Source organism: Lathyrus oleraceus, chromosome 6, assembly GCF_024323335.1.
Source record: "Lathyrus oleraceus cultivar Zhongwan6 chromosome 6, CAAS_Psat_ZW6_1.0, whole genome shotgun sequence".
In the NCBI taxonomy this organism is placed as follows: domain Eukaryota; kingdom Viridiplantae; phylum Streptophyta; class Magnoliopsida; order Fabales; family Fabaceae; genus Lathyrus; species Lathyrus oleraceus.
Window position 1 is genome coordinate 294,406,227 of NC_066584.1, and position 13,307 is coordinate 294,419,533.

A 13,307-nucleotide genomic window follows, 5' to 3' on the forward strand; every position below is an offset into this window, starting at 1 on the left:
TTATCCTTTATTTAACTTAGGTCACTTTTTGCACACACAAGGTTTTCTCTTGGGCTACCTTACAATGATACCCTTTTACTTCCTTGTTGGTTACTTTTTGCATACATGTTGCATTACCCAATTTCATAATCAAATAAACAAACCCTTGATTCAACGTCAAGTGACATTTTCATAATCAAATTCAAAAATACAATAAAACTACGATTAGTATTGTGCGCCATGAGCCTTAACTGGTGGCGAATGAGTAAGGATTGAGCATTCCTATCCTTACTCTGATTATTTTGGACACAAGACGCTTGGCTTGTTTTCTAGAATTTTCATCTCCGCCCATAGACTTTTGTGCAATCTAATCACAAACATTATTTTCATAAACCCTTATTCAAGGTAAAAACAACACAACCCATCAAACCTACTTTTTTGTGCCTTAGGACACCACTCCGAAAACCCTTTTCTCAAAGGTAAAATTAACCAACACATAAATATTTTCTATTCCGAACTACAGAGCTCTGATTCCTCGTCCCCGATGAGTGATACGTAGGCACAAGGGCCACAATCCTTGGCGAGCACAGTAACAAAAAAAATCCAGAGTCTCATCACTCTTTTTACACACCTTTTGAAAATAAAAACAATAAATGAGATAAGTACCCGCATACGTAAACAACCCAAATGGTTCCCATAGAGTATCATGAACGTGAGGGGTGCTAATACATTCCCCTTCCGTAACCGACTTCCGAATCCAAGTCTTGGTTACGAGACCGATTCCTTAACCCTTTTTTACGCTTCCCGTGCACACGTTTTTTTTCTTTCGAGGGTTTTATCGATTATTTCCCCTCTCCTCTCCGATAGAGGTAAACCAAATAAAATCTGGTGACGACTCTCCTGATCTTGCCTTCTCCCCTTCGAGGAGGCAATTCTTTTGTTCAGTCCGTCCCAGTTTCCTCGTTATCCGAAACCGGTTGCGACACACATATTGTGCTGATTTTTCATAGTTTGCATGCTAGTTGTTATTACTACTTCCTATTATCATTATTATAATATATTGTTTAGAGATTTAATTGGTATGTATATTGAATTTACTACGAATATTATGAAAAATATGGTCGGCTAAACCGTTTAGGGTCCGAATGCGAGGACGTTGTTTCGACGATACTCACATCTAAGTTGGAAACTATTAATTAGATTGGGATGCATTTTTGAGACTATTTTTTATACTGTTTTAAATTGAAATTATTTATCGCGTAAGTGTTAAACTTAGAGATATTGATTCCGGTTCAAAAGAGAGGAACTGATATCTTACATGGAAAATAAAAACTAGATCTTAAATTAAATCAAGAGCGACAACAAAGGTTATTTTAATTTGTAAAGTCAATCATTTTCAAAAATAAAGTTTAGAGGAATAAATGTGGTGCGACAACAGACATCTGTAAGTTTGAACTCTGATGCTACGCGAGCGACAACTGGTTTCACCTTTAAATCTGTTTTTCACTCAAAACAACTTTTTAATTAATTAAAAGTTCTTAATTTTAAAAAATATAAGTTTTATACTTTAGCAGGATGAACCGTGACAGTAGCAGTGTAGATTTTAGAATAAAACTCAATTCTGATTTAGCAACGCAAACAATTCATTTAAATTAAGATTCTTCCTATTAAAGAAAAATATTGTCCCAATTTAATTAATCAATCCAACTTAGCTGTGAATGCTATTGATTGGCGTGAGCCATATTCTGATATCGCTTTTATTAATTATTTTAAAATAATCTTGCTTTATTTTCTGTTTTAATTCTCCTTCTCATCCAAAATTCATTAGCCTTAAATTTATATAGCAACAATAGATAGCGGTAAAGTTGAGTGTAATTCTCTGTGGTTTCGATAACCTTTTTTATTATTCCGATATATTTCGTGCACTTGCATAAAACATCTAAGAGAAGGAAAAACCTCACATCAGAAACGATAGACGAAATGTGGATTTTGAGAAGGCAAGTATTGTTTGGAGAGTTTTCCATTAAATCACGAGTAAATGGTCTTTGAGCGAGCAGGAATATTTTTATTGAGCAACTAATAATATTAATAATATTGGATTAATTTTTTATAAACCTCATCACACTTATTTTTCACAAAATAAGATAAATACTTATATTTACACGTTTCTCCACTTTTTACTTTTATACTCTTTTTTTTTCAAAATCAGGTATCATATATTAAATAAATTTATATGTTTTCAAAATTACTCATATTAATTACCATTTTTTCTATAAAAAATTGATATCAATAGTTAATACTAAAATTAAATTTTTTATTTTAATTACAAAATTACCACTATATATAAATTGTATACCTAATTTTAATAAAATAGATATAATATTAATAATTCTGTTATTTTTACACTAGTAAATCTTTCCTTAATCCTAATTTTGTATCTCTTACATGATCATCTTTTTCTAAACTCTCTCTCAACCCCGAGATGGTTTAACTAATAACTCAAATATCTTTTTGCAAGTGGATTAATCTGTCAATTTAGTGAATAATTTGTAAGATGAAGTGGTTTGTGGCAGTGATAAAGAGGAAGAACTCGTGTGATTTAGAGAGATGAAGAAGCTTCCCCTTCTGTTTCAAAATGACTTTCGTTTTAGAGAAAAAAATTGTTTCAAAATAAATGTCATTTTTATTTTTCAATGTAGAAATGTTTACTATTTTTCCAATTGTGTTCTTTAGTTATTACTCTGTATGCTACTTCTAACATATTAATAAGATTAATTTAGTAAAAGTGAAATTTCTAATAACAATATTATTACATTCCTTAATCCGTGTGCAAAAACCATAAACGAAAATCATTTTGAAACAGAGAGAGTAATGTTCTTTTCTTCTTCACGGTATGTGATTGCAAAATTTGTTTTATAAACACGTATGGAATTCAAGTGCAAATGTGTGAGATTGTTTCCTCCAACAATTCAATAGTATAATGGAACATGGTTTCCCCTTCATTGAAGAAGCTTTCCCCTTCATTGAAGAAGCTTGAAAAGCCACATAATCCCTGCTGCATACCCGAGGCAAACCTCTCAAAACATAGTTTCCATTTTCGAGTTTCAAAGCATTTCAATCCCAAATAACCAACCAGAATCCATCATTGAACTTCACTCAAACTTTCCCAAGTCCTAACTCACCTTCCTTGAGCCTCACCTAAGCTGAGCTAAGTCATCGAAACACCATTCTGAGATCGATTCCAACCAGGTAGTTCCACTCACACCCATCCTCCAAACGAGTTACCATTCAACTCGAAATTCATCACTGATCATTAACCCTAAACACTGAGCTTTGATTAACCTATTTCCATCATTTAATTAGGTCAAAGTTGTTCATCTGGTTCGTGCATAAATACTCTACACTCAGAGTCAATCAATGGCTCATGAGTATGGAGGAAAGTTTATTTATGATTGAGGAAGTTATATCCATGTTTAAATCTGATTAAAAACACGTTTTTTCAAGTTTGGATTTCTGAGGTTGGAGGTTGAAGACGAACGCTGCCCGCGTTTTTTGAATTTGAAAACAAGTTGTGTCCCACTCTGATTGGTTGATTAGTGTGCGCCTTCCATTTTAATTGTTGTCTTATTATTTATTTGTTTAAGTGTGTTTGTTGACACAACTGAGCGCTTGGCCTAGTGGGAGAAGGGTTGATCCCCTCGTGACCCCAAGGTCAAGGGTTCAAATCCCAACATCTGATACACGCCATTTCTTTTGGTTTATACTAACCCACTAACCCCTTTATACTTACTTGTCTATATTATACACTAACCTTTATTATCTTGTTTATATTGTATATCGATATTTATACCTTGTCTAACCTAATAACTTAATCAAAATATTAACTTTCAACCTTGAGTTTGTATAGTCTTGCTTTTGTCAATCTGCTGATAGATGGACTTGGGGTTGTACAACTTTCATTGGTACAAATCTATTGTAAGTTGATCATTGATCATCTTCAATACTTTGCGTCAGTGATAAGTTATCTTCTAATGCGTCATATTTTGAATCTATTGACCTAAGGATAGATAATCCTCAAGTGTTGGTCCATTGTTCATAATACTAACTTAACTTAACTTTGCTAACTTTGATTACTACTAACCATTTGTTATTATCATTGTTACTTTGTCATTTACTTTTATGTTATTACTTTGTAATTTATATTCAAGTACTCATCATCATCATATCCATTGTATAAACTCATCATGTATGTTTATTATTGTCGTTTATCTTTATTGTTATCATACATTAAAAACAATCAAAACATGATAAAATGATAAGACCAACATAATTTCATTCCACTTAATCAACTTGGACTTAAAGGATCTTATCCTAAAAACTTTGCTTGAAGGCCTTTTCCATTACTTTGTGATACTTGGTTTCAACTTTGGATTTCATCTGTAACTTGCATACCTGTTGCAAGAATGACATCATGACACTATCCTATGGGAACATGTTTGTAAGATCATTATCCTTTGTTTAGCTTAGATCACTTTTTACACACACAAGGCTTTTTCTTGGGCTACCTTACAATGATACCCTTTTACTTCCTTGTTGGTTAATTTTTGCATACATATTGCATTACCCAATTTCATAATCAAATAAACAAACCCTTGATTCAACGTCAAGTGACATTTTCATAATCAAATTCAAAAACATAATAAAACTACGATTAGTATTGTGCGCCACGAGCCTTAAGTGGTGGAGAATGAGTAAGGATTGAGCATTCCTATCCTTACTCTAATTATTTTGGTCGCAAGACGCTTGACTTGTTGTCTAGAATTTTCACCTCCGCCCATAGACTTTAGTGCAATCTAATCACAAACATTCTTCTCATAAACCCTTATTCAAGGTAAAAACAACACATCCCATCAAACCTACTTTTTTGTGCCTTAGGGCACCACTCCGAAAACCCTTTTCTCAAAGGTAAAATTAACCAACACACGAATATTTTCTACTCCGAACTACAGAGCTCTAATTCCTCATCCCCGATGAGTGATACGTAGGCATAAGGGCCACAATCCTTGGCAAGCACAATAATAAAAATAAACCAGAGTCCCATCACTCTTTTTACAAATCTTTCGAAAATAAAAACAATAAATGAGATAAATACCCACATACGTAAACAACCCAAATGGTTCCCATGGAGTACCATGAACGTGAGGGGTGCTAATTCATTCCCCTTGCGTAACCAACTTCCGAACCCAAGTCATGGTTGCGAGACCGATTCCTTAACCATTTTTTACGCTTCCCGTGCACACCCTTTTTTTCTTTCGAGGGTTTTATCGATTATTTCCCCTCTCCTCCCCGATAGAAATAAACCAAATAAAATCTAGTGACGACTCTTCTGATTTTTCTTTCTCCTCTTCGAGGAGGCAATTCTTTTGTTCAGTGCGTCCTAGTTTCCTCGTTATTCGAAACCCTGGTTGCAACACACATACTGTGCTGATTTTTCATAGTTTGCATGCTAGTTGTTTTACTACTTCCTATTATTGTTTAGAGATTTAATTGGTATGCATATTGAATTTACTATGAATATTATGAAAAAATATGTCCGGCTAAACCGTTTATGGTCCGAATGTGAGGACGTCATTTCGACGATACTCGCATCTAAGTTGGAAACTATCAATTAGATTGGGATGTGTTTTTTAGACTATTTTTTTATACTGTTTTAAATTGAAATTATTTACCCGCAAGTGTTAAACTTAGAGATATTGATTCCAGTTCAAAAGAGAGGAACTGATATCTTAGATGGAAAATAAAAATCAGATTTTAAATTAAATCAAGAGCGACAACAAAGGTTATTTTAATTTATAAAATCAATCATTTTCAAAAATAAAGTTTAGAGGAATAAATGTGGTGCGACAACAGACATCTGTAAGTTTGAACTCTGATGCTACGCGAGTGACAACTGGTTTCACCTTTAAATCTGTTTTTCACTCAAAACAACTTTTTAATTAATTAGAAGTTCTTAATTTTCAAAAATATAAGTTTTATACTTTAGCAGGATGAACCGTGACAGTAGCAATGTAGATTTTAGAATAAAACTCAATTCTGATTTAGCAACGCAAATAGTTCATTTAAATTAAGATTCTTCCTATTAAAGAAAAATATTGTTCCAATTTAATTAATCAATCCAACTTAGTTGTGAATGATATTGATCGTTGCGAGCCATATTTTGGTTTCACTTTTATTAATTATTTTAAAACAATCTTGCTTTATTCTCTGTTTTAATTCCCCTTCTCATCCAAAATTCATTAATCTTAAATTTACATAACAACAATAGATAGTTGTAAAATTGACTATAATTCTTTTTGGGTTCAACAATCTTTTATATTATTCTGATACATTCCGTACACTTGCGAAAAGCATCTAAAAGAAAGAAAAATCTCACATCAGAAATGATAGACAGAATAAGGGTTTTGAGATGGCAAGTTTTGTTTGGAGGATTTTCCGGTGAATAACTAGTAAATGGTCTTTGAGCAAGCGGGAGTATTTTCATTGAGCAGTTAATAATATTGGATTAATTTTTTAGAAACTACATCACACTTATTTTTTATAAAATGAGATAAGTATTGGTATTTACACGTTTCTCCACTTTTTACATTTATATATATTTTTTTCAAAATCAGTTAAATAGATTTATATGTTTTTTTAAAATTACTCATATTAGTTACCATTTTTTTTTTAAAAAAATTGTGTTAATAGTTAATACTAAAACTAAGATTTTTATTGTAATTACAAAGTTACCACTATATATAAATTGTATACCTAATTTTAATAAAATAGATATAATATTAATAATTCTGTTATTTTTACACTAGTAAATCTTTCCTTAATCCTAATTTTGTATCTCTTACATATCATCTCTTTCTAAACTCTCTCTTAACCCCGAGATGGTTGAACTAATAACTCAAATATCTTTTTGCAAGTGGATTAATTTGTCAATTTAGTGAATAATTTGTAAGATGAAGTGGTTTGTGGCAGTGATAAAAGAGGAAGAACTCGTGTGATTTAGAGAGATGTATGTTTTTCGATGTTTTGTGAATCGTGTTTAGTGGTATAAGGAGGTATGATTTTGATTGGTGTGCTAGAGTCTAATATATCTAATTACTAAGTGCAGTTTCGTCTCATATAAATTATTTTTAGAAAGAAAAATGCAAAATGGTATAATTAACTTTTAATTTTTTTAATATGCCAAACGCTTAATATTTATTATTTATTAGATATACAAAAGTGTAATAAGAAAACAAGAATAGAATAGCAAAAATTAAAATTAAAATGCCGCTAACAGAAGAACTTGACTGTTATATTATATAACACTAAACAAGGATTAAAATAATAACATTTTTGAGTTGGAACTAGAATGATGTGGTTAACTAACTAATACTTTGTTAGCACCAATTTATGGGGCCACTTGGTACAAGTAAAAAATAAAACAACAACAATTTGAAATAAAATAAAATGAGGTTGTTGGAATTAAATAAAGGCAGTGAATTTATAGGTGAAATAGTTTCATCTAATGGCCATCATCATCTTCACAAATTCATCATAATCAACTTGACCATCACCATCCATATCTGCTTCTTTAATCATCTGCTTCACCTCCTCATCACTTAATTTTTCACCTAGATTCATCATTACATGTCTCAACTGCACAAAACATATAACACATGTTTTCAGGATATTTTTTAGTGCGCTCAAAATAAACTACTATATAATGTGTGACGGTTAAATTGTAACTAAATAAATATTTTCTTAAATAATATTATTATTTAAATAAATTTTATAATTTTAAAACGAGTAAAATAAAGAAGTGAATAAGATTCTCTTCAATACTCAAATTATGTCAAACCCCTATGCATATCTTATCTTATAATTAAACAGCTAGTAGTAATATTCATTGCATGTGCATGTGGCCATGTGCATATAAAAAATTGTAACAAATTCACATTTTTCTATATATACCTCACTGGCAGATATATAGCCATTTTGATCTTTATCAAAAACCTTGAAAGCCTCTCTTAGCTCCTCTTCTGCATCAGTGTCCTAGTTGAAATAAAAAATAACTAAACTTAATCTTTGGTTTTGGAATAATAATTTAATGAAATGTATATGAAGCTTTTAAAGAATTTTGGTAATGAATATTCAATAAATAAAATGCAAAGAAAATAATTGTATTACTTTCATTTTCCTTGCCATCAAGTTCAAGAACTCATCAAATTCAATGGTTCCATTGCCATCTGCATCAACTTCACTTATCATATCTTGTAGCTCTTCCTCAGTGGGATTCTGATCCAGTGACCTAATAACAGTGGCCAATTCTTCCACAGTAATGCAACCTATAAAACATTCAACAAGATTAACATGATTTTAAAAAAATTATATTATAGCTTAAAGGAAAAAAAAAATGTAACTCACCATCTCCATCTTTGTCAAACAAACCAAAGGCTTCTTTGAAATCAACAATTTGTTCTTCACTTAGGATATGTGCCATGGTGTGTGCTTGCTTTTTAAAGAGAAATAGAAAAAGAGAAAGATAAATAAGAGAGAGAGAGAGAATTGTGTTAAGTATAGTTCAATTAGGTGGCCTTTATATAGAACTTCAATGAGGTCAATCTAGTAAGATAGTACTACTTTTTAAAATCTTAATTGAATTAGTCAAATTAAACTTATTATTATGACTGCCTTTTATAGTTTGGTACTCTCCATTTTTATTATGGAAAATGTTAATAAGTGCTCTAAAAATACATCTTAAAATATTTAATATAAAAATAATCTTTTAGAAGAATAAAAACTTAATTTTTTAAAAATTTAAATTTTTTATTTTTAATACAAAATTTATATTTTAAATTTTTTTATTATGCATCCTTAGACTACAAATTAGTAAGATTATTTGATTAAGAAAAAATAATTAATTTCATACTAACTTTATTCTTAAATATAAAATTGTCTTGAGTTTTTTGTGAATCCATTTTGCATAATATTTTTAAAAAAATTTAAAGATATATTAATTATTACTTTACTAACATACTTTGCATTTTATCCTACAATTTATAATAAATAATATTATAAAATTATAAAATCATTTTCTTTTAAAAAACAAATTTATAAAATTTTACAATTTCCATAATTTATTTAAGAAAGATTTTATATTTAGGATAGAGATATTATTTTATTTTTTAAAAAATTAGTTAAATAAAATCCTCTCATGAAAGAAAAGAAAGTTAAAGTAATCTTAAAAGTATCATTGATATAATCTTATGAAATAAAAGAGACATTCTAAAATAAAATTCTAGTCATATTAATTAAATAGATTACAATGCTTGTATTTAAAATTAGAAAATATAAGTATATTTCTGTTTATATATGAGGAAGTATTTTATATTTATGTCTTTATTGTGGAAAGAAAAAAGAATCACATAAGTAACCTTTCATCAAGTAGAAGATAGATAGATAGATATGGTTTACATAACATGTGTGTATTTTTAATAAGTGGTCATGTCATGTAGTACTAGTAATAAAATAAAATAAAAAGTGGTGAAAATAGTAATAATAAATACATTGACAGCTGGAAAGGTTGGATGCTTAGGAGACAAAAAACAAAATACTTTAATTGAAATTGAAAGGGTATGAGTAAAGAGTATTGGGAAGTGTGTAAAAATTTGAAATTTCCATTCCATTCTGGTTGGTTTGCTTGTTTGCTTGCATTGCACGAGAGGGAAGACTATTTGTTTATGCCTCTTTCTACTTGTGTGTGCATGTTTCGCTGTCAACGCGGTTATGGAATAATGAACCATTAATGAACATATCAAAACGCGTTGTGTTGTTGTCCTATCGAAATTGGCTTATCCTTCCTTACCTCATATTTCAACAATTCAAAATTTGTTTTTATTCTAACAAATTTAAAAAGAAAAAAGTGTGTGAGATTAAATATCACGTTAAATGAAATGGTATTTAAAACTTGATTCACCTTAATTAAAAGTGGGAATTAGGTAGAAGGTCATCTAAAAAATAAATCGTTATTTGGACCGCTTGCGTTTGGAGCATTTGGAAACATAGAAATAATAAACCCTTTCGAAATGAGGGGATTCAAATCGAAAAGATTGTGGAGGAGGCTAAATTGCCGACTTGAAAATGGCTAAGAATTAAGTCAAATTCAATTTCTGTAAACATGGTCATGTGGTATCTGAACCCCAAGGTTTGCATAGGTATCAAGGGTGAATGATATCGAGCTTTGGAGGTGGCAAAACTGCATTTCTGATATTTATTTGAATTTTATAGCTTTTCGACAGTCAGATTGGTTCTGTCAGTGCTTAGTCATCCAGACGTGGAGGCTTTTTAAAGTTGGTTTTTATCGTTTTCCGGTGCTAGTATTGGCAAGTGTGAAATTTTCGATGATTTATTTGTTGTTGTGGTGGTTTGGAGCAACTGTCTACTCGGTTGTGCTTTGGTTTTTGCAGTTTTTCTAGATGATTTTTGGTGCTTAGTTTGTGCATTTTTAGTTTGTCTTTTTAGCTTTGTGTAGGCTTGGTTTGGGTTAGGAGGTAAGTTAGTTGTTTTTTAGCTAGTGTAGTAGTTGTTTAAGGTGTTTTTAGCGGACTATTTTTTTGTTGCAACTTTGTTCTTGTTGTTTGAATTCTGGTGTTCTTTTAAAACTCTTTGTGCATTGCATTGAATTGTTCTTTTTGGATTTTGTTCAAAAAACATTAAAAGTGAGAATTGTTCCTAGTGTTTAATAAAGGATACAAACGTCTAAACTCGATGGTGAATAGTATTAGAGTCCAGCTCGACTTGGTAAGGGAGCGAGAATAGTTCCTAATATTCAATCAATGATGTGGGGAGTCTCACACTTGAAAGAAATAATGTTGATGTTGTTGTACAATAATTCAATTAACCAAACTATTTGTTGTAGTTGTGTGAGTAACTAAGTAAAGAGTTATGTAAAAGATATTAGATTGTTAGTGTCGTACCTTAAATTTTGACCATTCTTTTATCCATCTATGTTAAGGGTATGTCTGAACACCTTGGGTCAGACACAACCCAGTTAAGCTAGAGTACGAGGTATTAATCTATCAGAGCCCATTGTTCATGTCATATGGTCAACTCCAATAACCTAAAAAGTCAAAGGAGACCTATTTTAACTTTTTATCCTCTTCTAAAGGTTTGTTTTAATGTTATATGTTGTGTTTCTTTTTTTTTCTTTTCATTAGCCTTATTATACTATTGCTAGAAATTTAATATATTATTTTTGTATTAATTAGTTTTAATTAGAATATACTATTTAATATATAAATATCATTAGAATTTTAGATTTGTTTTTTGTTTTTTATTATATAGATTGTTCTTATGTTATAGAATATTATTAAGTATTATTTTTAAAAAAAAGGAGTATTATTCGAATTATTTAATAAAATATTAATAAGTGATTTTTATTAATTAGAAATTAATAATTTTTATTTTTATTTTTAATATTTTTATTATTATTAAGGTCTTTTTAGGTTTTTCAGTTATTTTTCTATAAAAAAATGAACCTGGTCAAACAATGTGTCCAGGTCAAACACGGTCAAAAGTTCAAATTCATTCAGAAAACCTAATTCATTCTACAGTACATCTAAAAACGGATCAAACGCAGATTTAAAAAATAAGATCAAATATTTCCAAATATATGTCCAAACACATTTTGAATCAAGCATTACAAAGAAATTCGTCTATATACATCAAAGTTAAGAAACCCTAAAATACCAAAACTAATTTGTAACAACAATTACATCAGAACATTCCTAATCTAATCAATCAAAATTAAAACCCTAAACCTAATTTTAATATATAAAAGGGCTAAAGAATTTCAGAAGAGGGGACGGAAAAATTAGAACCCTAATAACAACACGCAACAGCATCAAACCCTCCACTAAAGCTTCAAAAATATGATACTTAGGGTTTTCACATCGAAACCCTAAGTATTTGAGCTACGCCTCCATCTTTTTACCTGCAAAAGAAAGAGAAAGAGATTAGAGAGAGATAGAGAAAGAGAAAACAAAGATTAAGGAGAAGGGGAAACACGCAGCTTTATTGATCACTTTAGGGAAGGTTGGTTTGCCATTTTTCTTCTCTATGAAATTGTTGTTTATTATTTGTGATGCATGTTTGGATATTTTTGTTTCTCATCTTGATGTTTGTGTTGGTTTGATTTGGCTAGATTAAGAGGGTCTTTGGGTTTGGGGTTGGAGCGACCATGAGGTCAGAGGTTTGTTGAGGATTGATTTGTGTTGAGAGGTCGCATCTGGGTTTAGATGAGTGTGATATGAGGTTTAGAGATGCAGGGGATTCAATTTGGGTAGGTTTAGGTTTGTTCTGGGTTGGGATCATTAAATTTCATGGGTTAGGGTTCTTAGGTTGTTAGGGTTCTACTAGGTTTTGTTAGGGTTCGTGGGGTTAGATGAATGTCAAAGGTTTAGGGTTCATCAATTAGGTAGGGTTCTAGGGTTTAATATTGAATGTTTGAAGATCTCGGTTGAGCTTCAACCGAAGATCTAAGTTGTATGGTGGTTCATAGGGTGACTCAGGTGGTAGTTTTGAAGTTTAGGGAGGGGACAAAACAGACGCGTTAGAGAGGCGAGAGAGGATAAAAGAGAGAGATTAGAGAGAGAAAAAGATGTAGAAAATAAGAGTTTCTGAAGGAACCTCCCATAAATATCCCCTTAATAGAACGCTTGATCATCAATATGTGGCCCCCTGCTGGCCACGAGATTAGTTGACTTTGAATCATCCCGTATGTGTATGCATTGCGTGTTCCTTAGTTGACTTTTAATGCCATCCATTGATCTTGTTTACCTTGACTAAGTATGTTCATCTAACACGTGTAAATGGGGTTCCTTGTGATCCCATCAGATCAATCTAGTGGCTCAAAAAAAAGTCAACCTTTGACTCTCTCCACATACCTGGGGCCAGCATTGTGGGCATTTCCCTTTTGGGCTTTATATTTTTGCTTTCTACATACCCCTGATTACTTGGCCCAATAATTTTTAAGTAATTTTACACCCTAATCTCATTTACTTAATTTTTATGTTTTATATTTTGCTATTAATTAAATTTTCCCCTAGTTCATTAGGTTTTAATCGTAGTTTAGGCTATGATTAGATAGAATAATTTAAAATTAATTAACTTAATTAGGTTAACTTTAATATAATTTTTTTTTAATAAATCATAAAAAACAAAAACATTTCTTTTTATATTTAAAGATTAAAAAAGGACAAAAATCTCTTTTATATTTTATACTTTGAGTTTTT

General features: G+C 30.7%; 1 protein-coding gene across 1 annotated transcript; it reads right to left on the reverse strand.

Annotated features, from left to right (window-relative positions):
* Window positions 1-7,306: 7,306 nt before the first annotated feature.
* Window positions 7,307-8,648, reverse strand: LOC127095992 (calmodulin-2/4). Its single transcript, XM_051034623.1, has 4 exons — window positions 8,440-8,648; window positions 8,203-8,360; window positions 7,987-8,067; window positions 7,307-7,671 (listed from the first exon to the last, which is right to left on the reverse strand). The coding sequence occupies exons 1-4, from the start codon at window positions 8,513-8,515 to the stop codon at window positions 7,534-7,536; spliced, it is 453 nt and encodes a 150-aa protein (XP_050890580.1). The 5' UTR covers window positions 8,516-8,648; the 3' UTR covers window positions 7,307-7,533.
* Window positions 8,649-13,307: the final 4,659 nt, after the last annotated feature.

Bases quoted from the DNA above. Each gene is read 5' to 3' on its own strand.
- LOC127095992 (XM_051034623.1), bottom strand. From the start codon at position 8,515: ATGGCACATATCCTAAGTGAAGAACAAATTGTTGATTTCAAAGAAGCC. The intron at 8,068-8,202 runs GTAATACAATTA...TATTTCAACTAG, and splicing joins TGATGGCAAGGAAAATGAAA to GACACTGATGCAGAAGAGGA. The intron at 7,672-7,986 runs GTATATATAGAA...TGTTTTGTGCAG, and splicing joins GCTATATATCTGCCAGTGAG to TTGAGACATGTAATGATGAA.